We start from the raw sequence: 25,691 nt of genomic DNA, 5'->3' as shown, positions 1-25,691 counted from the left end.
AAACTGTATTTATTTTCATTCTATATTACTAGGTATAATATGTTTATTTTTATTTTAACCCACATTCATTATTTCAAAAAAGAATAAGGCTGGAAATTTAAAAATATAATATCTGGTATTTTTTAAGATATTCTATTATACTTGAGAGTATAATACAATTATTTAATCAATAATCATACACCATAATCTATTATTACCTATACGAATTAATTTAATATATATATTTTAATATCCACGATTTTCTGTACAAGAATCTTTAATTAAAACTTTTTTAACAAAAAAAAAAAAAGATTCAAGTATAACATATTATTGTTTAAAAATACTTATTTTCAAAAAATATTTTGTTAGGAAATTTTTACTCAACTCAAAGGCTTATTATCATTTATCGTGTATTATAAGCTGTGCATGTCACTTGAGAACAATTGAAATTTTCATTTACCGAGACCGCTGAGTAAAACTGCCAAATGCAGAATTTTAAATCAGAATAAAGGACTACACACGTATAAAGGTCACATAATTTACGGTCCAGTGATTTTACCTTAAAGCTATATATAAATGAAAGAAAATGCTTTAGAATTAATAACTTGAAAGTAAACTAGTAAAAACATTTCGTTGGACATTTTTTTTTGCAACCCTTGAAAAATAAAATAATTTGTTTAAATAATAAATATGAATAAAAAAACAGAAAGTGATATCGTAAAATGTAGGTACAAGAAACAACATAATTTTAATTAGTTAATTTTTTAATAAAAATAAACTGTTTACAAATATTTATTCTTTAAATTATATAAGTACTCACTACTTTTATAATACAATTATGTATAAATGTAATGTTAGTAGTTAATAATATACTGAAAATGACAGACTAGAGAAGAAGGACCACCTGGTACTAAGAAGTTTATGGATACTGGACAGTTGAGATAAAATATATTAAAATGCTACATAATAATATTATACAGGTAGTATTTCTACTGCAGGCAATTTCTTTTGAGATGTGCCAATGTCCGGGTGGATCAACCGAGATTTATTTAGTAACGGGTCCGGCGATACGAGGGTTTTTGTGGTTATGTGGAACCCTTTGAAGGTTTTTCTTTTAACTTGATGAAACGAATTCGTTAAATTTAGGAATGCAAAGGTTTTAGTCGATTGATTTGTTACGGTTACTCGCAGAGTTGCTATAGGTCGCAGACACGTATTAAATGCAGTACCTATATAGAAATTGATATATTCGGTGTACATTTCAATTAAGGTTTTTATCAAAGGCTGGTTATACAAAAAAACCATAGTTAATCTGGATTTTAACTGACAAAGTTGGACTCCTGAAATTTCTGTAGATGGGGGTAAGCCACCCCGATCCACAATATAAAAGTCATTTAGTCGCGCAAGTATTTCTATCCGTAACGAATAGGTACAATAATTGAATAACCGTTAATTTATTTATTGTTAGGAGCCTTTTTTACCTATCGAAAATTGTAAATAGGTTTATAATCTATATATATAAGAATCTAACTTGATTTTGAAGACGAAGGAAACCGGTTTGTTTGTTTATTTATTATTATTATTATTTATTTATTTATTTATTTGTTTGCACTTGCATTTTTCCATTTGAAATATATATTATTCATTGAACAAATAATTTATTGTTACATTTTTTTCTACCTTATCTCTATTCTATAATAAAAAGAATAAAATTTACCACTCCAGTGGTTGAATTCAAAATGTAGAATATATAATTTTTAGAAATTAGCAATAACAATAACTACAATATGTAATTATATTATATTATTTGTATAGCCAAAAAATAGTCATATGTTTTTAAATTAAATTATAAAAAAATTATTTCTTCCGGTCGGGCAGCTAGTAATATTAATAATATGATACATAATAATATGATAAATAATAATATGATACATCGACTTTCGACAATGAGCATGGTATATACAACTAACGTCCATAGGTACAATATAATAATATTGTATACTGTTCGTAAGAGTGAACAATATATTATGGTAGGTATTATTATTAATTATAATGACATAATATAGTGTAAGCGTGGACATCATGATATTACATGATCAATAATAAATAGTCCAGCGTGTCAATCTGTTACACGTTTATATAGGTTCGTGTCACTCTATACGCCACTCATTATTCATTATTTCATTATTATTATTATTATTATTATTATTATATGTTCCACGTTCTATTTCTAAACTACAAAAGTATAATTATTATCGTTACAATCTCACCACCATCTAAAATGTTTTCTACACACGTACTTACTATACGGTTTGGGTGCGATCTATAAGGGCCAGTGGACAGTGCATTGTCCTCGTTTTATTCATGGGAACACACCCGATTAAAAACAGACACACAACACACACACATATATGCACGTAAATACACTATATACACAAAAATATACAATAATACTAATACTTACTTTATAATATTATTATACAGTCTGATGTACGAGTTTATTATTGTATTATATTTTGTACGTAGGTACGTATTGCAGGCTGCAGCCCGTATTGTTGTTAACTCTTCGTGTCCATCACCGTGTATTATATTATTATTTCACTATATAACAGCACTGCGTGTCGTCATTTCGGGAGAATATTCATGGTATACGCTTCGACTTTTGTCCTGTTGACAGATGTCCAATAAAATACTGCAGATGGAGTGGATATAGGTATATAGGCGTATAGCGCATAGTGGTGGCCGTGACACCTGGTTGCTTAAGGGCACGTCAATAATTTTATAGACTGGTACCATCCATTATTGTTGTTGTTGTACGCGCACTGGGATGTATAGTTTGGGTTTTGTGGTGTTGGGGTTTTTTTTTGTTATCGTTTTTCTAACTCAAAATATAACACTTTTAACGGTATACGATTTATATACATCCATAATGGGAGTATAGTAGTATATGACCCACAAATAATATAGGACACGTACCTATTATACCTACCTACACATAGCCTCGAAAAATGCATCTTACTGACATATTATTATTTGTAGTACACAATATTATAGTAGCTATATAGGTACCCGATATCTATATTCTGTATAGCTGGTAACGAATCATCCTAAAAATGCACACCTATACGGTATATTATATTTTACATTTACACATAACACGGTAACTCCAACGCCCTCGTTTCCCTTTAGGTATAACATTTAAATGGTTCATTTTCGTTTGCAATCCATTTTTACTTTAAATTAAAGTTGTTTTTATATCCATACAATATAATATATCTCCTCTATAACTATATAATATATGATATAGTACAAAATGTTATAATATGTTGTTTGTGTGTTCAAATTCGTTGTTAATAACTTGTCTGCCATCTTAGCAAGTGACAACCAAACTATTAACAGTCATCGACGAGAGTTATTGAAAAAAAAAAATATTTTAGTTTTATTACACGGTGATTCAAACTTTTGTGTTCACAAATAGCATTTTTTTGGAATCGGTGCAAATACACTACAGCATAATATAATGTACTTAAACTTTTAAATCGATTCGCACACGGAAAAATCCGGTGTGACATTTCTTGTCAAGAAATATAAGTGTAAAGTTTTTTTTATATTATGATAACGTCATGCAATTATATTTGCACATTGCGAAATGCAAATTATTTCAATTAAAAATGTTTCTGAACTTTTCACTTTCTGAGCTTTCGAATGCTTTGAACTTGACAAAACGCACGACCCGTGGTGCGTGTTAATTATAAACTGCAATTTGGTAAAAAAGTAAAAATTCCTTATAACACATACCTAGGTGTATCGTATCACACGTTTATTATAATAATGTTTACGATATACATTCGCTTCTTTATATATTATTATGTGTACACCTACTATATAATATACTAGTGTAGTAATTGTAATTCTTCACTATAGTTACTGACTCACTGCGTATAATATTATCATTTTCGTTTTTACACTGTGAAATATACAAACACGACAGCGACAGCCTCCTTCGCATTCCCAAGTTGGTCCGTTAGGATCAACCGATGAACATATTATTTTTTCCCATCCTAAAATAAATCCGACTGTAATAAAGTCGCGCCTGTATCATCACATCACAATATATTGTATCGACTTTACATTACTATAATAGCTTGACGTTTTTATTGCATTTGCAGTAAAATTTGCAGTAAAATATACCATTGTAATACACACGGATTCAAATTCAATACAATATAATATTGAACAATGTATAATAATAATATGTATTATATTGTAATTGCCTTTTTGTATCCAACTAAATACAACTGTAACAATTTATTTTTTACAGTTTTCCCGGACGAAGGAGAGCCGGCGCCAAACATCGAAGAATACAGTAGCATTTCCAATTATGATGACTATGACACGGACACAAACTCTTCCACTGCTTACGAGTAATAAATTGATAATTACATTGTAAAGAAATAACGTTTATTTTAATAATAATTAATTTTAACTTCATATAGAACTGACAACTCCGATGTACTTTTGCCAAAAGGGAACAAAACGAGTAAGTTTAATTTTTTAATTAATTTGTTAATTTGTTTAATATTAAATTAATGATTAAATTGAGATCTCTTGCATCTTGCGTAGTTCTAAAATGAGTTTCTCTAAAATATTTTCACAAACATATTCTTGAAATTTAGATAATTAATAAGCTTATTTCTAAAACACTGCAAATGCATTTATGGAGGTAAACCTAAATATATATTATAAAGTGTATAATGTAGGTACAATTTACATTTCACACGCCGAACGCATCATAAATAACTTTTGAACTCTATTTCGTTGAATTATAGAATTAATAATATGTTAACTTTTAGAGTTATATAATATATTTTAATATATGCGTTTAACATAGAATTATTCAATTTTACGGATCTATTCTGTATTATGAACAATATAAAGAACTACGTGTGTAAATCACTAAAATTGTTAAAGGCGGTATAATAAAATATAGCACCCAAAGTATACAAAATATACAGAAGATAGAACAATAATAAAAAATTAAAAAATAACCTTTTTTTTGTCATTTCAACCTTGATCATTGATGACTGATGAGTATAATTATTTTTATCATCTCAGTATTTGTATACGACTCTACACATATACATCTCTACATGATATAATATTATGTAAATTTATCTTTATTGTTACTAAGAAATATATTCAAATAATATATTATACTACGTTCAAAATTTTCTTAAACATACACACATATTAAGTATAATAGTACCCGTATTTGGTGATGATACAATCTATATACTACAATGTGTATACCTATAATATATTACGATAACCTTCATCAGATTAAGATAGTTTACAAAGATATAACTGATCAATTTTTAACGTTTTAATTAGTGTAGCTGAACAAGTATTTCATTTGAAGTTGAATGTTATACTATAACTAATAATTTAAGATCGTGCGATTTAATTAACTCAACTTTTAAAATTAATTTTTGTAAAACCCAGCTTGATGGAATATACAAAACCTTATATTATATATTGCATATTTATTTAATATAATTTAAAATCCAAGAAATACAATTTAAATCTCATATACATTCCAGGGGCGGCTCCAGGGGGAGCCCTAGAAGCCCCCCCCCCCTAAAGCCTGTATTTATAAAAAATGTATATTGTTAACAAAAAATGCATAAAAAAAATAGACGACTTGAATTTGTGTTGTAAAAATTGAAGGGTGCAAATGCAATACGTGGTATTGCCAAAATTTCGAAAATCGAGTTAAACATCGATTCTTATGGAAAAAAAATGTGAGGAATTCAATTTTGCAGTCAGAATTAAATTGTATCGATTACTTATGTGAATAAAATCGATTTTAAAACTGATGTTCAATGCATAATGTGATATTGCCAAATTTAATGTCAATGCAGAACGTGGTACCTATTACATATTCAATCATGTTCAAGTCAAAACGTATTATTGCCCATGTCATTAGTATTGGAGTATACTTGATATCATTGCAAAACGAGGTATTGCCAATATTGCATTTTTCTTCAAAACGTGGTATTGCAGGAAATAATGCGTTTTGTATCAACAGAAATAGGAACAACTTGAAAACGTGATATTGTCATTACCTTTTCAAAACCTGCAATACCACGTTTTGGTCTGACACGAAATTTTTAAAGCATTAAAAACAATGTTTACAATTTAGGTAGATTTATTTTGACACTGTCAATCGTTTAGTTTTTATTTTTTACATATAAATAAACTTATTCTGAATGTTTATAGTCGTCAGAAAATGTTTTACAGTTTTCCTTGATTTGTGAACATTTTGGTTTTTGGCAATACCACCTTTTGCATTTCCACCCTTCAATTGTTGTTTTCTTTTTGTTATAAGATTTTGTGAAATTATAAGTTGCCCCCCCCCCCCCTAACCAAGGCTCTGGAGCCGCCCCTGATACATTCATACTTTAAATCATATCACCTTTTATAGTCACCATAATAAATAATAATATATTAATTTATTCTAATAATACATGTATACTTATATTTTTTATTATATTTAAATGTATTACATGTTTTTTTGCAGTAAATACAGGATTACTATAGATAATACTGTAATGACTAATATGTGTTATCTGATAATAATAATAGTATCATAAAAATGTTATCGAGACAAATATACAAATATACACCCATTTTTTATGGAGTTTTATATAGGCAATTTTAATGAAAAATTACGAAAAATTACGAAAAATATTTTTTTTTATAAAGGCGAATGTACTTACATAATGTTGCAATTATTTGTGTTGACAAAATATTAGGGCTTTGATTTTTAGCACAGATAAAATTGTTATATATTTCGTATGAAAATGTTGATATATATTACATAATACTTGTATTATGTACATTATTAAATAAATTGTAGTTATTTCCAACAACATTTTTTTCTGTATATTTTCGTAATTACACAACAACAATAATCCCATTAATTATAAACTTATATTTAAATATATATGTGAATTGTTGAATTTCTATTTTCTATTTAAATATTTCGTTGTAATTGCCTATTAAATCGCCTATTATTATATGAATTTGCTACATACACCTGCAGCCGCAATTAAAAGTGCTATATTGCTTTATAAGTTAAGACTAAATTAATCATGGGTTTTCAAATTATTTTTTTTTATCGTAAGGTTTTAAAATCTTTTTTTAGTATTACGTAATATATTATTCTTTTTTAAATGAGTCAATTTTAAATTTTTGTCCGTCGTCCCAAACAGGCGTCATGCATTTCGTCCGGCAACTGAACAACATCACGAGAGACTCGGGCAAATCGGTGAAACTCAACTGTGAGGTGACCGGTGAGCCGCCCCCACTTAGAATCCAATGGTACATGAACGAGGTGCCGATCGGAGGATCAGACGGCGTCGGCGGCGGTGGTGGTGGTGACGGCGGGAACAGTGAGAAAAAGTCTAAGCCCCGACTGACGGTCAAGCGATTTCAGTCCAGGCACAAGAACGGACTTGGGTCTAGGTTGCGAATCAACAAGCTGGAGGTGCACGACAAAGGATTTTTCACGTGCAAGGCCACGAACGGCATTGAGGAAATACAGTCTACCGCAATACTCATTGTCAAAGTCAACCGTTTCAGTGAGTTCGAAAATTGTGTATATTATAATATAATCTGTGTATTTTTACTAATCTATGTACTAGTAAAGGGTGGGGAAAATCTGTGAGGGGAGTGCGTTGTTAATTTGGATGATCTACCTAGGTATATAATTAGTGATTGCTATCGATAAAAATTGGCCTGTATACTATATACTATATAGGTATGTAATCCAAGATTAAATTTTAATTAATTCAATGTGCTGGGAGTGGATATATAGAGCGTATATGAAAACTTGTGTTTTGCCCTCACTTATTTGATAAATGCCTTATGCTGAGTTGTGCCTCCCACTGCTTGTTGTTAACTTTCAAAACTCCCGTTCGATGGTAATCACTCGCATTTCTCACACACTCATCAAATAGTATTATATTATACTACCTATATGATACAGGCTCGTATATAGGGATGGGGGTGGATTTGGGTTTCGATCCTAAACATATTATGAGTTACTTACTTGACTTATATAAAATATTAAAATCCCACCGTTTTATTTCTCAAACGTGTTAAAATATTTGTATATATTTCGGTGTAAACAATGTCCAGTGATAAATATTATAAAAACAATCAAATGTATTGATTCTTATCAAGTAGGTATATTAAAATATGTTTGAGACTAGTCGTTAGATAATATATAGACTCAAAAGTCGGTCTGGAATTATTTGTCTGTAGGCCTGATACGTATTATATATTATGATTTAAAATTATTATAATTTATAAATTGGGGGACGGAGTGGCCAAACGGATAAAGCGTCGGTTGCGATTTGCGGACGCACACCGGCGCAGGTTCGATGCCGGCCGCGGGTGGCATTTTTCTTCGGGCAAGTCACGGTGTTCGGGCATGACAGATACCTACGGGTGCCTACTAAAAAATCTGCCAAAAGCAAAAACATACGTGTTTAAACTTACAGTACGCTCCCCCACAGTAAAAACCACACAACAGCCTAAGAATCCGCGGGTTAATTAATAATAATAAAAAAAATTTATAAATTCTAATGTATAAATTATCGAAGCATTTCAGGCTTCAGCTTTTTTTGTCTAGAATTATTAATAATATACGTATTATACTACTGCATCAAATGTCAACAATTAAAATAAATATTAAACAATCGAATAACCGTGGAGAACCGATGATGCTCACCAGCATACTCCCCTTATAACTGTTTAGTGGGCGATGCTATTCTGCAGTCTTATTTCTTAAAAGTTATGCCGATGCAGTAAAAATTATATAGACATCCAACCAAATACCATCGCGTTTGAGTCGGTAAAACTTCTTGGAATCACTGCAGTTTGTGTGCAAGTGAACAGCCATATCGTATTGATATTTAATAATATTATACTTCGTTATACTATTGCCACTGTTTTTAATATATATATTTTTGGGTTTATAATTTTATATTTTAAACAACGCATGAAGTTTGTTTTTACTATACTTAGCTACATATATATATATATGTGTACGTGAATTCAACGTACTATTTTCTAAGCTTGAGTAATTTAAAAGTTATACTATGTATACATTTCGCAAGAGTATAATATAATATTATACGGAGGCATTTCGATTAATGAATGAATTTAAGTTGTTATGCGGAATAATCACATGAGTGAACTTGCGGAAGAGTATGGTTGTTTTCGGAACTGTGGAATAATCTTCTATATGCAGTTTTTATTCATTTCAGTTGTATTTACTCTAAAAAGTACAAAATGTAATATTTACCTTTGAGTACAACTATCGCAACTATAGTAATAGGTATAACTTATTTGTTGTACAAAAAAGATGAATAAAAACGAGTAGCTAAAGGATATGTGTAACATGTTGTATAAAAATATTGTATAGAAATGCATTTCTCATTGCAGTTTATCGAAACTTACCTAGTATCATTATAATTTTATAACTTGCTGTAGTTACACCTTATATAATATTATATAGGTAATATCGTTTTATATAGGGAATCATGTAGGGTATTAAATATTGCCTTCTTCTAAATTCTAAGTTTCGTTTTGATCGTATGTATCGTATTGCAAAAACAAAATTATACTGAACATTGTAGTGAAATAATTTAATAATTATTGTTATTATAATTTGTAGGTAAATGTTTTACAAAAATAAAAATCCAATTACCTTTATAATATTATCTTTATATAAATCTGAGTTGGAGGCGCCTTGGTTAGGAACCTCCGATGTAATACGATGTTGTTCAATTCAAAACATGTACATACATTCGTATTGTTTAAATATTTTTAGGCTGCATTTGTAAAAATATGGAAAAAAATCACCCCCTTTGTAATATCAATTATAGGTACGAAGAACTGTAACATTTGGTTATATATAAAAGTCGGCTGAGATAAATAACTACCCACTAATCTTAATCCTAAGTAAATCCCGTTGACTCATTTATGGTTATAACAAATAATATGTGTTACAGCATAATCGTGTGTCTGTTGTTTTTGGATTCAAACGTAATGGTAATAAAACTGTTTTCTTCCTATTATACATTTTACCTATTCTATATACAGTAGACCGATATGTTATTGCGAAAACCCGTAATCATGTATTGATTCAGAAAGCTCAATAATAAAAAACACATCGATGAATTTACAAAACGTTGAATAACAATTTATTTTATTATGTAGAAGTAGAAGAATTGTATAATATGGCAGATGCCACGATCGAATAAAATTATCAAGTACCTATATCCCTGAAATATTTATTTAAAAATTGTACCTTACATAAACGTTTACCATATTTTACCTACCAGTTCATAACCTGCTGACGTAAAATTATAATATTGTAACAAAAAGGAAATAGCAATATCTCAGTATCAATAAGTAATCACGTAAGTCCTTAGTATTTAATAATAGGCACTTCAAAACAAGGTGTAAGCGGTATACCAGGCAAATAAATTCAAGCTGAATGTTTTAATTATTATACGTGGTTTGTTTATTGTACAGATATAATATTTTATAACGTGAATTTTCGGAGTGTATTTAGCATTCAGTATTTATTTTGTTTGTTCAGTAACCTAAATCGACCGAGTAATATTATAATATTATTGTGGCTAATTTCAGATATACCGCCATTAATCGGATCTGCACCTTATATTATGCACGCTTCGTGATGCGTTCTAACATTATACAGGATTAAGGATCAAACTAGACCGCATCGTAATTACACACATGTACATAAACAACTCACCTCCATAGGCAGTAATAAATGACCGAAATATTTATGTGTATGTGTGCCTGCAACATGTGTATGTGCCTATAGAATTTATTATTATGTCAGAGGACTATAATGTAAAGGAGAGTGTCGTATACGGATGCAGCCTGCTGTAGTGGAACCTATAGGCTATATTATAATATTATATATATATTTTCATATATATGAACTGTAGCGATCACTACATACAAACATTTTGGTCATTTTAATATAATATTAATCATCCTCTTTTCCTGAGTCAATATTATATTATATATTTTGGGCTGAGTTGGGCGTCACTTAACTGATTGCGGCATATTGGTAGTTTGATAGATAGATAGGTAGGTATGACTTAGTCTTGGGCTCACGCAGCCACAGTGTTTATTATTAATTATTTTCGTATAGGTATATAAAATCCCTGCATATTATACACATAGATACTTAATTATTATACCTAGTTGTTGAGACATTTTTAAAACTTAATTAAAATATGTATTAATATTTAGTCGGTACGTGCGTATATTTTACACATAGGTACCTAAAATTATACTCTAGTTAAATCAATTATGTTTTAATCGACATTTTATTTTACAGGCCACGATGAATCCAGTATAGACATACCACATTTCGGATTTTCAAACCAGTATCCGGTAGTACTAGAAGGGTAAGTCATGATCTTACGATATCTCATATTATAGTATTATAGTTGACTGGGCTTGATCCACTCTTTTTGTTAAAGTTTCTCTGGCTTGAGAAAAATTAGTTGCATTATCAAAGGTTTAGGACTTAAGGTTAGTAATATTATGCTTAAATGTGAAAAGTGCAAAACATTAACTAATAAGTAAATAGCGTATTGTAATAATATTATATTAGTATATTATACTAATATATATATATATTACATTTTATATACTGTTACAGCAATAGGTACTATATTTTATAAAGATAGTCGAATATGTTTTAGATTTGTATAAACAAACTTGAACGTATCCGAGTGCATTGTGTTCGTACCCTGACACCATATTATTTTTTGTAGATTTGTTTATCAATATTTATAAACATTCCCAATTTAGTTGCTTATTTTTAATTGGTACTATAGTTTTGTTATATCGTTCTTCCAACCATAAATCATAATAATAGATAATTAGTTACAAATATCATATTATATAGGACCAGATAATAATTAATAATTTTTTATTAAACATTTACAAAAAAATCATAAATGAGTAATAGGTATTAATAATAACAATATAGGTATTTAAAAAAATAATAATAATTATAATAACTGTATAATAAATTAAATTATATACAATTATAAGACGCAGGCTAAATTCTGCAATGCGTTTTTCAAAATATCAAACAGGTAAGCGTAGGTAATCTTAGTATTGTAATTTTTTCTTAAACCAAATAAATAAACTTATTATTATTAAATTGATTTCCATCATTTAGCTTTAATCTCCACATATAATCCGCAATGTATGATTCAAAATAATTCTTATCTGTTTCTTGATCCATGAAAATGCATCTAGGTATAGTCGTATAGGTATATAGGATTAACTTGACTAGGTATGTTGAAATCCTTGCAAATGATTAACACCTTCCCAGCTGTAAAAAAAATAATTGTTGAATTATTAGTTTACTTTTTGATGAGTATTATACACGCCATGTTGATTCAATTTATGGACAGTAGCACGATACAAAATGTTCACGCGCCATAGCAGAACCATATTTAGTTTGAGTATTATTTTATTTATTAAGAACCTATGTAATATAGTTCTGGTTGATACGAACACGGATTGTTGTCGGTAAGCGTGCATGAGAGTAGACTTAATAACTCTTAATCCGATTCTAATCTAAATCTTAAAAAATCGTTTTACATTATTGGTAGGTAGGTACCGTCGTTAAACGTTGAGCAAGATATCTGCATTAAACCCTACAATTATTTGTACTACATTTTTTACGGCTCGGACAAATCAATTTTAAATTGGTTATTATATAATTATAATATTTAATAACATTGATTAAGTATAATTAATAAATAGTGTTATATTTTACAATCAATAATGGTAATAACGTACGGTACAGTACAATAACTGCAGCAACCACTTGAAATTTGAATTTGCCGCTGTTCGGTATGGTAAAATCATACCAAAGACGTTACAAAAACCTACGTGACCCTATGATTGTGGTACAGGTACGAGATCAACGACTATAATAATATACCAGCGCATGCGCGCCAAATTGTATACAAAAATCATTGTAGTATCAGCTTACATCAGTCAAATAATAATAATATTTATAATATCAATATTCATTAATCATTATTAATTATTCAAGTATTCAACAGACAACAATTTATTATTATTATTTAATATTAATAAATTTAGTATTAATGAAATATTTATCTCAAGATGATCAAATTGTTTCTGTAGAAATATTTCCTACTCATTTGTCATTTGTCTACTTAATGGATGTATTCATAGATTAGTTTAGTCATTTCTTGGTTATTTTATGATGTCTGTTGAGAATATTATGTTTAATTTGATTTTCCTACTTATAACAACTATTTTAGCATGTTGTGCTGAAAACCTCATCAAAAAGTATTTTAATATTATTGATTAAACATAAATTGCAGTTAATTATAGTTTGATGAAAATTATTGTTTTTAGGGAAACCAAAATCAACTCACACCTTGGAATCAATGAACAGCAAAGCCCACTCGAAACTATTCCAGAGCTTAGTCAAGTCTTAACTTACCCAATATGTCAAGTAAGTATTTATTATTTCGTAAATGTATCTAATCTATTGTAGGTGTTGTCCTAATGTCTTTTAACTGTTCATATTTGTTTTAAGAACTATTGAAAGTAAATTATAAGAATCCTCTAAAATTTGAACTGCAATGCAACAAAGTTCAAAATCAAATATATTGTTTTGCAAACCTTAAAAATTGTAATTTTGAAAGTACCTAAACGATAATAATATATATAAATTATTAAAATAAAAAATGTTCTATTGCAACAAACAACAATTTTATGTCTGGTTGGACATCATAATATTTAGTTATAATATTATATTAATTGTTTATGTACATAAAGTGTGTGTGTCACAAGAACGCTTGTAAAAAGTGAAACTTTTTGCGTAGTTGTAACAAGAAAATAAAGGAAAATTTCAATTTTTTGAAAACTATCATTATTTTTTATCTAAAAAAAACAATTTCAATTTGTTGGAACAAGTTATTTTCGTATATTTAGAATATTTATAAATTTAAATTAAAAATGTATATTTCTTCGATTTCAATTAGTTGATTTTCAGTTATAAGTAAAATAGGATATTAATATATTATTGTGTTTTTTTGATGGAATATTGTTGAGAGACAGTGTTGATTTTTGTGTCTGATTTTGTAGTTTGTATTGCTAGATAATTAAATGCAAACTTATATTCATATAAAGTTCACCTTTCCCATGATAAATCCTTGAGTGGTTCTGAGTCAAGTGATGCAAAGTTTTCGATGAAATCCCTACTCATAATCATTGGATATTCATGTATATCGCCACTTTAAAGTGTTGACCTTCATGGATATATACTAAGAATGATTTGCGCCTGTTTTGTCATTAATAGGATCAGTTATTTAAATTTTTTTTCTTGCCGCCATATTTTGGATTTTATTAAAAAAATAAATACTTTTTTATGTATATACAGAATGACTCACAGTGCATACTCATCCCTTTTTCTTTTTAATAAAGTAGTTATTCAAATCCTGATTTTAGGAATTTTTAAATATACTTAATGACTATATTTTTAATTATTTTAGTTTTTATGTATTACTTTTTTTGAGCCCTGTGGAGTTACAAACTTGTTTTTCAAACGAAAACCCTCCTTTTCTACTGTAAATATAAAGGATAATTTTTCTGAAAATTTTGAAGTATCTAAATCATAATTTTATCAGATAGATCGCTTTTGAGTTATTTAACTTTGTGTACCAAGGATAATAGGTCCATATTAATGGGTTAGGAAGAAATTGGAGCTACAAAAATTTTATGATTTTAGTGATTTATATTAATCGATATATTTATAATTTATAAAAATTGTCCAAGTATAATTTATTGATGCTCCTATCCGAACCTATAACCCAAGAGGAGCGACCGCCCCCCCTTTTTCAGTTGGTGGGGTCGTGGGGGTCCGTGGGTACCCCAGAAAACTACATATGAATTATGTTCCTAATAAGCTATTAATGTATACATATGCAGCACTGAAGCAAGCGTAAACGGAGGTGGTGGTCCGTATAACTTTTTACTTGCCCCCCTTTTAAAATATAGTTCGGCGCCACTGTTGATACTAGATCCAATATTATATCTACCTATGTTATATTTTTATAAAATAATTTTTCAAGGACTGTTATCCTTAATGTAAAAGTTTTAATTAGGTACATTAACATTTTCAAAAAAAAAATCCACTGAATAATTTACATTAGAAACAAATGAAGAAAAGCAGATAAGTGGATGCTGCTCTGCTGTACAGTAGGTTACAAGTGGGTCACTGTATAATGGATTGTATTTAAACTTGGATTCAATGATATAATATCAATGTAAATACGAAAAACGATTCGGAGTGGAGACGGTTTGTCAGCCTGGATATTTTATATTGTTATTATTTTGTATAGCCTGTAAGTAGGTATAGATATCTATAATGCAGTTATATCATTATATCATATAGCTTTATGGTACAAAGATACATTTTTAGTTTTGCCACAATTTTTTATTTGTTTTTATAGTGGTAAACAAAACGTTTGAATTTAAAATCCCGTTTTTAGCTGGTTTTTGTAATTTGTTGGTGGTTTTTCCCGTGGCATTAAATAACTATTGAGAAAATCAGAAAATGACCTCTCTGAAGTACCATTTTGATCCTATTTGCTAAAAGATAAGATACTATATGTGGAAATCGAAGTACTCCTTCTGGTAAAACGTTTGTATACAGGATAAAAAAAAAATAAATACCATTGTTAAACCACGCTTAACGCAGAATCTAATATTGGAATGAGCATTCTGGGTAAATCACTCAGTATAAATATATTTTTTTTAATAATATGATTCCTACTGTGTAAATTAAAAGTTATCATATCTTTGAAAAATCTTAAATCTTATTTAAAAAATGTATTGTTTATTTAAATACCTAAACTAACAATAAATAATATAGTTATGATTTATAAAATTCTTTAAATATGCATAAAATGTTTTATAGGTATATTATTTAAAGTAAGTACCTATCAGCATTATTTTATGCTGATACTTAAAATATTACATAACTTATGGTTATTATTGAAACAAATATAACTGGTAGAATTTATGTTTTTAAAACAAGTCTAATAAAAATAGCTATTTTTTAAAAAGATTTGATTAAGTGTCTTTTATGAATATAAACTTAAGCCACGTTAGAAAAAATGTATTGAGAACAATATCGGTTGTGTGGAAAAAATAGTTTACATCCTGTTGTTTTTCATATATATTTATCTTTGGGCTGTGTATAAAAACAAGTGTTTAGCTACTTAAGTACCTATGAGTAATATTTTTAACAAAAATTTTAAATATTTTGTGGAAATGTTCCTGAAAATTTAAAAATAATCATTATGTAAATTATTATTAATTTAAATGAATCAATTATGGTCTTTGTATAAACACCTGAATAAGGTTAAACATTTTTTTCTCTTTTTTCTAGCTGCTAACTTTTGCAAATTGTATATAACAATTATTAAATAAATATACATTATAAATAAATGTATTTTTACCGTTTCGGTATAGTACTTTTTTGTATTTGTTCCTAATAAACTTGTAGTTTCTTTAAAATGTTTAAAGTAAGTTCAATGTATACCTTAGTATTATACTTGCTTTTTACTTCTAATGTTTTATGCAACCCAGTGAACGATATTACCTTAGAAAATAACGACCCATTTTGGATTAATCCTTGTGGTTACAACACAAATAATGCTGAAGACTATGATGATTCTGATGTTGGTATCATGGATCGTATTTTAACTATAGCTAAACAATGTCAAAGTAATATTGATCCGTTTAAATCTCAGTACATTCAACAAACATTCAATACTGATTATGATGCACATTATAATAGATGGATAAATGAAAATAATAGTTGGATAACTTCTCGACTTCTGGATAAAGCTGAAGATAATATGAAACAATCATGGTTAGATTCTCGTTCATTTCCCAGTGAATTAAAATACAGTTATGAAGTATTACAACGAGTTTCGGTTGGCTTTGAAATTCTGCTTGATGACGCAAGTAAAAATGATTCTTTAGAAAATAAATTTAGCAATAAGTTTTCCACTTGTAAGAATGATTTGCAGCAACTTTTATGTGAGATAAGTGATGATATTGAGGTTACACATCAAGAAAAACCAAAAGATATTACTAGAGACGAAGTCCCTAAAGAAGTCCGTGAAGAAACCAGCACTGCTAATAGGAATCTCACAAACTCTATAATTTTTAGAGATTATATGATTTCTATTCAGTATGTAAAAAATACTTATAATCATTTAAGAAGCAAATGTAATAATAATTATTATCGATTCAAATCATTGTGTGAAAAAAATCACCGTCATCGTACTTATTAATTTATTTATTTTACTCATGCGTCAAAACAATAAATTCCACTGATTAATGTAATTAGTTTATTTATTGTATAATAAATAAAAATATATTTGGTTTTGTTAAATCTGTAATATGTCCCTTTAAGGCGTTTTTTACTAATCAATTATAGTAATTTTATATAATATTTAAACCAATATAGGTACATATAATGTTAAAAAAAAGATTGTAAAATTGTTTATTTTAGTGTGTTGGAATAAATGTAATTAAATTAAATGAGTTCTTTATGAAGTTGAAATAATTTAAACTATTCATTGTAAAGTTTAAATAATCCTAGTAGATTAGAAAATTGGACCAATATATATTATATTGTTCAATGTTTACACTCATATAATATTCATAAGTATTTACTAGATATATTTCCCATAAATAGTTAGACTATATTTTATTTTTAGATAATTTAATTTCAGAAAAATGCGTTGTATTTTCTTAATATTTGAATGGTGATCTAAATTATTCACCTCTTTATATTTTAAAATTTTAAATAAAATATAGAAACAACAAGAGTTTAGATGTGTTTTCTATAGCTAAAATCTAATAACAATATTTTACAAAACTATTGTTTTGTAATCGCTGAGCTTACTTAATTATTATTATAAATTATAAATAAAACTTGTACTTAAATATTAATATTGGTTAGAATGCATAAGTCTCGAGTACAAGTTTTCATTTTAATATTGTTATTTATATATATATTGTAAGCGATTAACATTTTATGTTAAGTTGGTTTTTAATCTAAAGAATAACATCTGAATTAAAATATTTAATTTGGAATACTTAATTTGTTATCTAGTTAATAGTTAAATATATTTTAATTTTAGATGTACCAAGGATCACATTGTTCAAAATACCTACAAGGTCAAAACGTATATATACCAGCCAATTCTTCGCAAGCTCTTATTGAAGGAAACCTCAGTTCAGCTTTTAAAGTGATTACACGATCTACTGATATGACCCCGGGTTGTGCAAAATATGCTCTCCCTTCAATTTGTCATACTGCGTATCCGTTGTGTAGAAAGGATAGGACCATACCTAAGCCATTGCTTGTATGCCAAGAGGTTTGTTTCTCTAATATTCAATAACAGATTTTTATATTATATATACAATTATTGTTATAGGACTGTGAACTATTGGAAAACGACATTTGTAGTCAAGAGCATGCAATTGCCAAAAAACATCATTTACTTGGACGTTTTGTTAATTTACCTAATTGTTCTTCTTTACCAAAAACCGATTGTTTTGAACTTGGTATTGAGAAACCAGAAGTCAATGAAGGTAAAATAACTAATACGTTGTAAACTATTATTAATTAGCACATTATATGAATTTATTTTTGTTTTTCAGATGAAAAGTGTTATTGGGGACTAGGAGTTTCATACCGTGGCACAATATCATCATATCAAAATCTATCATGTGTCCGTTGGAGTCAGCAGTTAATTGTAAAAACATCTGATTACAAGGAACTTCAAGGAGGCCATCGTTTCTGTCGCAATCCAGGATCTGAAGAAAGTGAACCTTGGTGTGTTATTGAAATGCCAGACACAGGGCAAATGAAAAAAGTGATATGTGATGTACCACATTGCAGTGAGTTATTTGATAAAGGAAAAATTGTAAAGGATTTTATTCAAAGTGATCTTGGTTTGTTTAGTGAGAACTCTTCAATTGCCAATTTTCATTGTAAGCACAGTCAGTATTTCTTTATTTATTGTACTGGTGGTAATGGTAATTTGCTGTATTCGAAGAAAAAGTAAGCGACGGAATTCAGCAATACGTCGTAGACTGCCACCTTACACAAATCAAAAGGTAGTTGAATACAATAAAAATATATGCATATCAACATAATAACATATTTTTAATATTTATCTGTAGCAAGACATTGTAAAAGGGAAGACTAATGGTCTAGAACTATCATCACTAATACCAGGCTCGAGTGCTTCAAGTCAAAAATCGGATAAATACTGTAAAGTTAGACAATATGCTTTGGGTGAAATCACATTTTTACAGGAAATTGGAGAAGGCGCTTTTGGTATGTATTTTAATCTATAATATGTATTCTTAGTTAATTAAATATGAATTTACTTTCATAATATATTTAAATAGGCAAAGTTTTCAAAGGTCAAGTGGCCAATGATATGGGTACCATAATTATGGTAGCCATTAAAACATTGAAAGAAGGTGCAAGCGCTAAGACTGCAGCAGACTTTAAACGTGAAACTGATTTAATGGGAGAACTACGACATCCAAATGTGGTTTGCTTGGTAGGCATGTGTTCACGTCCAGCATGCTTATTGTTTGAATACATGGTTGGTGGAGACTTACATGAATTCCTTATGGCCCGCTCTCCACATTCACCAAATTCCCCAATAGCACCACCACTTAACCAGGCAGACTTTATGTATATTGCTACTCAGATAGCTTCAGGTCAGTGTTTATTATTATTATTTGTAACTATACACTGTCCAGCTAGAGAACATACCATAGCCCTACAAAAATCGATTCTTCTGAGCGTCCCCACTTGACACCTTTCCATATGAATTTAATTAATATATAATTATTGTATATAGGCATGGAATACTTATGTGGCCATCATTACGTGCACAGAGATTTAGCTGCTAGAAATTGTTTAGTCGCTGAAAATCTTACAGTGAAAATATCAGATTTTGGTCTTTCAAGGGATATTTATTCATCTGATTATTACAGGTTTGATATTGTATATATTTATAAGTTTTAATCATTATAAGAGTAAATTGTAATATTTTACATTACATACTTTTTATTTTCAAATATTCAACCATTTTATTCAATATTTAATGAATAAATCTCACATAAAGCTACATTATTCTTTAATCAAAATAAAATGTAATGTTTTACACTTATTAGCAATAAATTTAAATGGCAATATGAAGTTTTCTTCTTAATGATTAATTATTATTATTATTGCATATGATTAATTGTATTTTAGTTAGTAAAACAGTACTAAAAATATGTATATGTACTGTGTAATAAATAACAATAATTTATCTGTCTTGTTCAGAATATCAATTCGAACTAAATTTCTATGAGATGTATTTTTTGGAATTTAACAATGTCAATTTTACCTAACTATTAAGTTTTAAAACTGATTAAATACTTAAAACAATTATTAAAATACTATTTAATTTTAAGCAGTTATTATATTTCTAATTTTGCATTTACAGAGTACAATCAAAATCATTGTTACCTGTAAGATGGATGCCACCTGAATCTATTCTGTACGGTAAATTTACAACTGAATCTGATGTTTGGAGTTTTGGTGTTGTATTATGGGAAGTTTACAGCTATGGTTTACAAGTAAATGTTTATATATTTGCTTAAAATAATTATCATTATTAACCATGATATTATTTTATTTTTTAGCCATATTATGGATATAGCAATCAAGAAGTAATTGAAATGATTCGTTCGCGCCAACTACTTCCGTGCCCTCAAGAATGTCCATCAAGAATGTACTCACTAATGATGGAGTGTTGGCACGAGGCACCTGTACGACGACCCAATTTCACAGAAATCCACTCTCGACTTCGACAATGGGCGGCCATGTCTGTATCAGCAGCACCTACTATGACATACTCTATGGTGCGCCCTGGAAGTCAATCTGATCGCACAGGTTCGTCAAATGTGTCATCTACTTGTAGGCCAGTCAACATATGAGTCACTAAAGTCTATTCTCATGTAGAAGTCCCCTTTTGTACATAAATATCAAATGCTTACTGCCTTACTACAACATATAGTTAATTATCCGAGTGCATTTCTCTCATCAATTCACATAACATACATAAATGTACATTTTCTTATCATAATTTGTTAATCGATGTGGTGTTGTACAAATATTAGAATAATATTTGTATTATGCTTAATCTAGTCGTTAAACAAGAAAATTTCGTATTTATTATAATTAATTTCATCTAAAGACTGTACAAATTTAGTTAGTGTCATATTTATTTTTATAAATAATATGTTTTCTTTTTTTCTTATCAAAATTTTACTTAATTTTGAATTAATTTAATTGTGATTGATATTAGGGAAGAAATTTGCTTTACGAATTGCACTTAACCATTAACATGTTTTGTAAAAATTCAAGTAATTATAATTTATAAGTTTATACAAAATTAATTGTCATGTATTTAAATTATTGTTAACAATTAAACCTTCTATGAGCAATATTCATGTCACTATTAATGCATGCGCAAACAACAATCATACTTCAATAGCTCAAACTTCAAACACCAAATACAAATTTCAATGTGACAAAATGATTGCTTAAAATTATTTATAAGATATTGAATTAAAAATTGCATTTAAATATCAAAAGTCCACTGTATTAACTATGGCAATCGCTTACGTTACAGGTGTTGCTCGTGTTCAATATTAAAACAATTATTTGATCATATTCTTCTGTCACATCACAAGAATTCATAATTAACCATCTTCCACACGCCAAGTTATATTCGTGCTTACATTTAACGTTTGTTTAAACTAAATTTTCTTGTGCATACTCCATCTGCCGTGTTCAAATTCATTCATGTATGGGAATAGGAAACGTTACGCTTTTAAATCACGAGTGAAAACACCAGTGTATGATTGAATTCTTGAAAACCATAATATGGTTGTGTTAATTTTGTTAGAGTTGTGACGTTGTTGAGATAGTAGTTTCTCTTGTACCTATTTATAATAACCTACTACTTTTATTATTATTACTTATCAGGTGTACATAAGAATTTTGTTGTACATACGCAAATAATGTATAATATAATTTATTAATTATTACCTATGTATTTTTTTTTTTGTATATTTTGACTAATAATAATTAGCATATAATATTGTTTACTTGGTAATATTATAATTCTTTAAGAATTAATTACATTTTTCTATTATAACATTATATATAACTATGTTTACTTAAAATCAAATGTCATAAGAGTAATGTGTAAATTGTTTTTTATTATACTCATATTGTAACGGTACACTCTAGTCTACTTAATGTTTTAGTGTGTAAACATAACTTAAAATATAAAGACTGTTGAAAATGTTTTCAAAGAAACCGCTATTATACTTGTGTTTTTATTTATATTTTACAGAATAATTATACTATATATCTAAATAAAAGTGTTTCGATTATTAAGAACAAAATGTCATTATATTACCTGAATTATATCACGTGTCCATCAAAAAAAAAAAAATAGTTATCCTAGAATATTGCAGAAATTACGACCCATTATTTTACTATATCATTTTATAGTTTCAATAAGCCACTTTCGTAAGTCTGTAGAATTAATTTGGTTATTTATTTTGTATTGTGTATTATTTTTCATTTAAAACTCATACATCTGTAATTTCTTTATCCTATTTTAAAAACATATTTTTGGTAAAATATTGAAATATATAAAAAAAAACACATAGAATATACGTTAGAACAAAAAGTTAATTATTATTACAAATTATAAATTATTCGCAATTTGTTCTACAGAATTTCATTCATTGTATTTACAAATGTTTTGCTCCAATTATGAACATAATTGATCATATGCCAATAAACACATCTCTGACTATATAAAATGACTCACACTGATGAACAGTGTAAAAAGCTTTTGTGGCATATTTAAAATAACTTAGAATTAGTCTAAATATGTTGAAAAAGTTATTATACATGGAAAATAATTATGCATGGTTTAAGGGTTCAACTGCAAAAATTTTACGAGTTCAAAAAATTGGTTTAATAATTGGAAAACTGACATAATAAGTTGAATCTTTTTTTCGATTTAATATACAATTTTTTCAAAAAAGTTGTGGATATGCAGTTTTGATAGTTTTAAATTCCTATAAGATTTTTGATGGACCACCCCATGTATTTGATTTTCAAGGTTTACCAGGCATACTTCAATAATATGTGGTGTACCTCAAAGGACTACAACTATCGCCCATAATACTGTTTAATATACATATAAACCAAATGAATTACTTGAATACACACAGAAAACTAGTTTCCTACGCAGATGATACAGTACTTTTTGTTGAAGGCCAATCTTGGGATGAAGTATTTGCTAGTGTTCAATCCGACATGAACAAAATACAAAAATGGCTATTTATTTTTTTTTTGTTTTTATTTATATAATTCACAATCTGTTACAGAATAGAACAATGAGTAAAAGTGATGAAAGAATAATGGCTTGAGTGAAACACATATTAAAGAAACCTTTCAGTAAAGGCACTTTGACAGTTACTTATGTACATAAATATATGGGTTTACAATAGTATTATATTACAATTTAAAGTTTTTTAGATTAGTAGGTCCCGACACCACCGCCTTTTTAATCTTTTCCTAGGGTTACCAGGTATATTTGCTGACGCAAGTCCTTTGATTAAGGGATTGGTGTGGTTTTGAACATTTAAATTGAATCGCCTGTAAACAGTTTTAGCTAGGTACGTCGAAGATGGTTGAGATGGCAAGGTCATTGTGTAAGGACTTACTAGATACGTAAAAAGGTGCTTTTGTAATAGCACGAAGGGTTTTGGATTGGAAGCGCTGTATGCGGTTTATGTTTGAGATTTTTGCGGAACCCCATAACTGGATTCCATACGTCCACATTGGCTTGAGGTAAAGTTTGTATGTTAGTAGCTTGGTAGGTAAACTCATATGGCTGGAAGTTAGAAGAGAGCGGAGAAGACGGAAACGATTATTTAAGGATAGTAGTTTATCACGGAGATGGGGAGACCAGGTAAGACGTTGGTCAATAATAATGCCTAGATAGCGAGTGCTCACTGCGATTGGCAGAGTATGCTCGTTGAGGGTAATGGGTGGGCATTTCCCCTTTCTAAGGGTGAAGGTACAGTGTGTCGATTTTGATTCATTTGTTTTTACTCCCCACTCCTTATACCATTTTTCGACAAGTGAGAGATTATTCTTGGATGAGTGCCGAGGCAACAGTAGGATCATGGCTGGTGGCTATAAGTGCTTTGTCGTCAGCAAAGTCAGCTATGAGACTCGTGGGTGTGTGGGTTGGTCATATAGGAAAATATTAAATAGTAAGGGAGCAGTGACTGCGCCTTGGGGGACTCCTGCTTTGATTGGTTTTGGAGAAAAGGTGGCTGAGCCATAACGTACCGAGAAGAAGCGATCTTCTAAGTAGGACTTGATTAAGAGGTAGTAATTAGATGGTAGGATGATTTTCAATTTGAATAGCAGACCTGCGTGCCAAACTCGGTCGAACGCTTGAGAGACATCTAAGAAGGCCCCAGTGCAATATTGTTTTTCTTCTAGAGAATAAGATATTTTATCAACTACCTATTCGATGAATTTGGTGGACTGTAGAGTGATTGCTGCGGAAACCAAATTGTGAGTCGGGTAGGACTTTTGTTTCATCGATAACATTTAGAATTCTTTTAGTTAGAATTTATCAAATACTTTTGACAATATTGGGAGTAGACTAATAGGTCTATATGATGATGGAAGGTATTAGGTACTTATAACGCGTTATACATCAACAACAAACCGTGATACTATCATAGATATAATATAATAGTATACTTTAGAAGTTTCAAGTACCCACGAGTAATATTATACAATCACAACAAAATAACTAAAATAGTTATTCTAGGTTTTTAATATGTAATTTCGTCCAAATTTGAACTTAAAATGACTATAAAAAGAATTTGTGCCCATGTATTTTTTAGTTACGTCCTTTTTCGTTGGGGGCGTCGATATGTAATGATACCATTATTTTGAAGTTAAAGTTGAAAGGGGGCCCACCAAGAGTGTATGGTGTCCCGGGGCCCAATTGATCCTTAATCCTGGCTTGAGTATATAGTCTTATGGGTAGTTTAATATACAATAAGAGTTATATGATACTGGGTGGTGGGTGTTACGAATTGCGATTTAGGTGCCCTATATGCTTTATGTATTAAGTGTCCTATGCCCTGGTGCACGTGACTAACAAAATAGGAAGCTTGTTATTTTTCCCGCCTATTATAATAATAATTTTCATTTATATTATATACATAGTTCCAAGTTCCAACACAGATTATTCAACAGAACATTGGACATATTATTATATACAATTATTTTATATTGATGTAAATATGTAAAATAATGATAATTTCAATTTATGTTAAGATGATGTTAATTGTCACAGCACTTTTTGTTTTCTCTCTGGCCCACGTGC

General features: G+C 29.0%; 1 protein-coding gene across 2 annotated transcripts in view; it reads left to right on the top strand.

Annotated features, from left to right (window-relative positions):
• The window catches only part of LOC100163146 (tyrosine-protein kinase transmembrane receptor Ror), a 93,310-nt gene extending 70,672 nt beyond the window's left edge, over positions 1–22,638 (top strand). The window contains exons 2-16 of one of the 2 annotated variants that reach the window (XM_029488259.1): positions 4,301–4,403; positions 4,476–4,519; positions 7,254–7,622; positions 11,429–11,498; positions 13,504–13,603; positions 18,315–18,551; positions 18,612–18,768; positions 18,838–19,077; positions 19,142–19,296; positions 19,363–19,519; positions 19,594–19,914; positions 20,058–20,193; positions 20,691–20,823; positions 20,890–21,139; positions 21,882–22,638. In XM_029488259.1, the coding sequence (XP_029344119.1) occupies positions 4,301–4,403; positions 4,476–4,519; positions 7,254–7,622; positions 11,429–11,498; positions 13,504–13,603; positions 18,315–18,551; positions 18,612–18,768; positions 18,838–19,077; positions 19,142–19,296; positions 19,363–19,519; positions 19,594–19,914; positions 20,058–20,193; positions 20,691–20,823; positions 20,890–21,139; positions 21,882–21,904 (2,495 nt within the window). In that variant the 3' untranslated portion in view covers positions 21,905–22,638. Of the gene's footprint in view, positions 1–4,300; positions 4,404–4,475; positions 4,520–7,253; positions 7,623–11,428; positions 11,499–13,503; positions 13,604–18,314; positions 18,552–18,611; positions 18,769–18,837; positions 19,078–19,141; positions 19,297–19,362; positions 19,520–19,593; positions 19,915–20,057; positions 20,194–20,690; positions 20,824–20,889 lie in introns of both variants that reach the window. The other variant, XM_029488258.1, reaches the window with a different exon arrangement.
• The last annotated feature ends 3,053 nt before the right edge of the window (positions 22,639–25,691 follow it).

Source organism: Acyrthosiphon pisum, chromosome A1, assembly GCF_005508785.2.
Source record: "Acyrthosiphon pisum isolate AL4f chromosome A1, pea_aphid_22Mar2018_4r6ur, whole genome shotgun sequence".
Classification (NCBI taxonomy): Eukaryota; Metazoa; Arthropoda; class Insecta; order Hemiptera; family Aphididae; genus Acyrthosiphon; species Acyrthosiphon pisum.
This window is presented reverse-complemented; position numbering and strand designations above follow the sequence as displayed.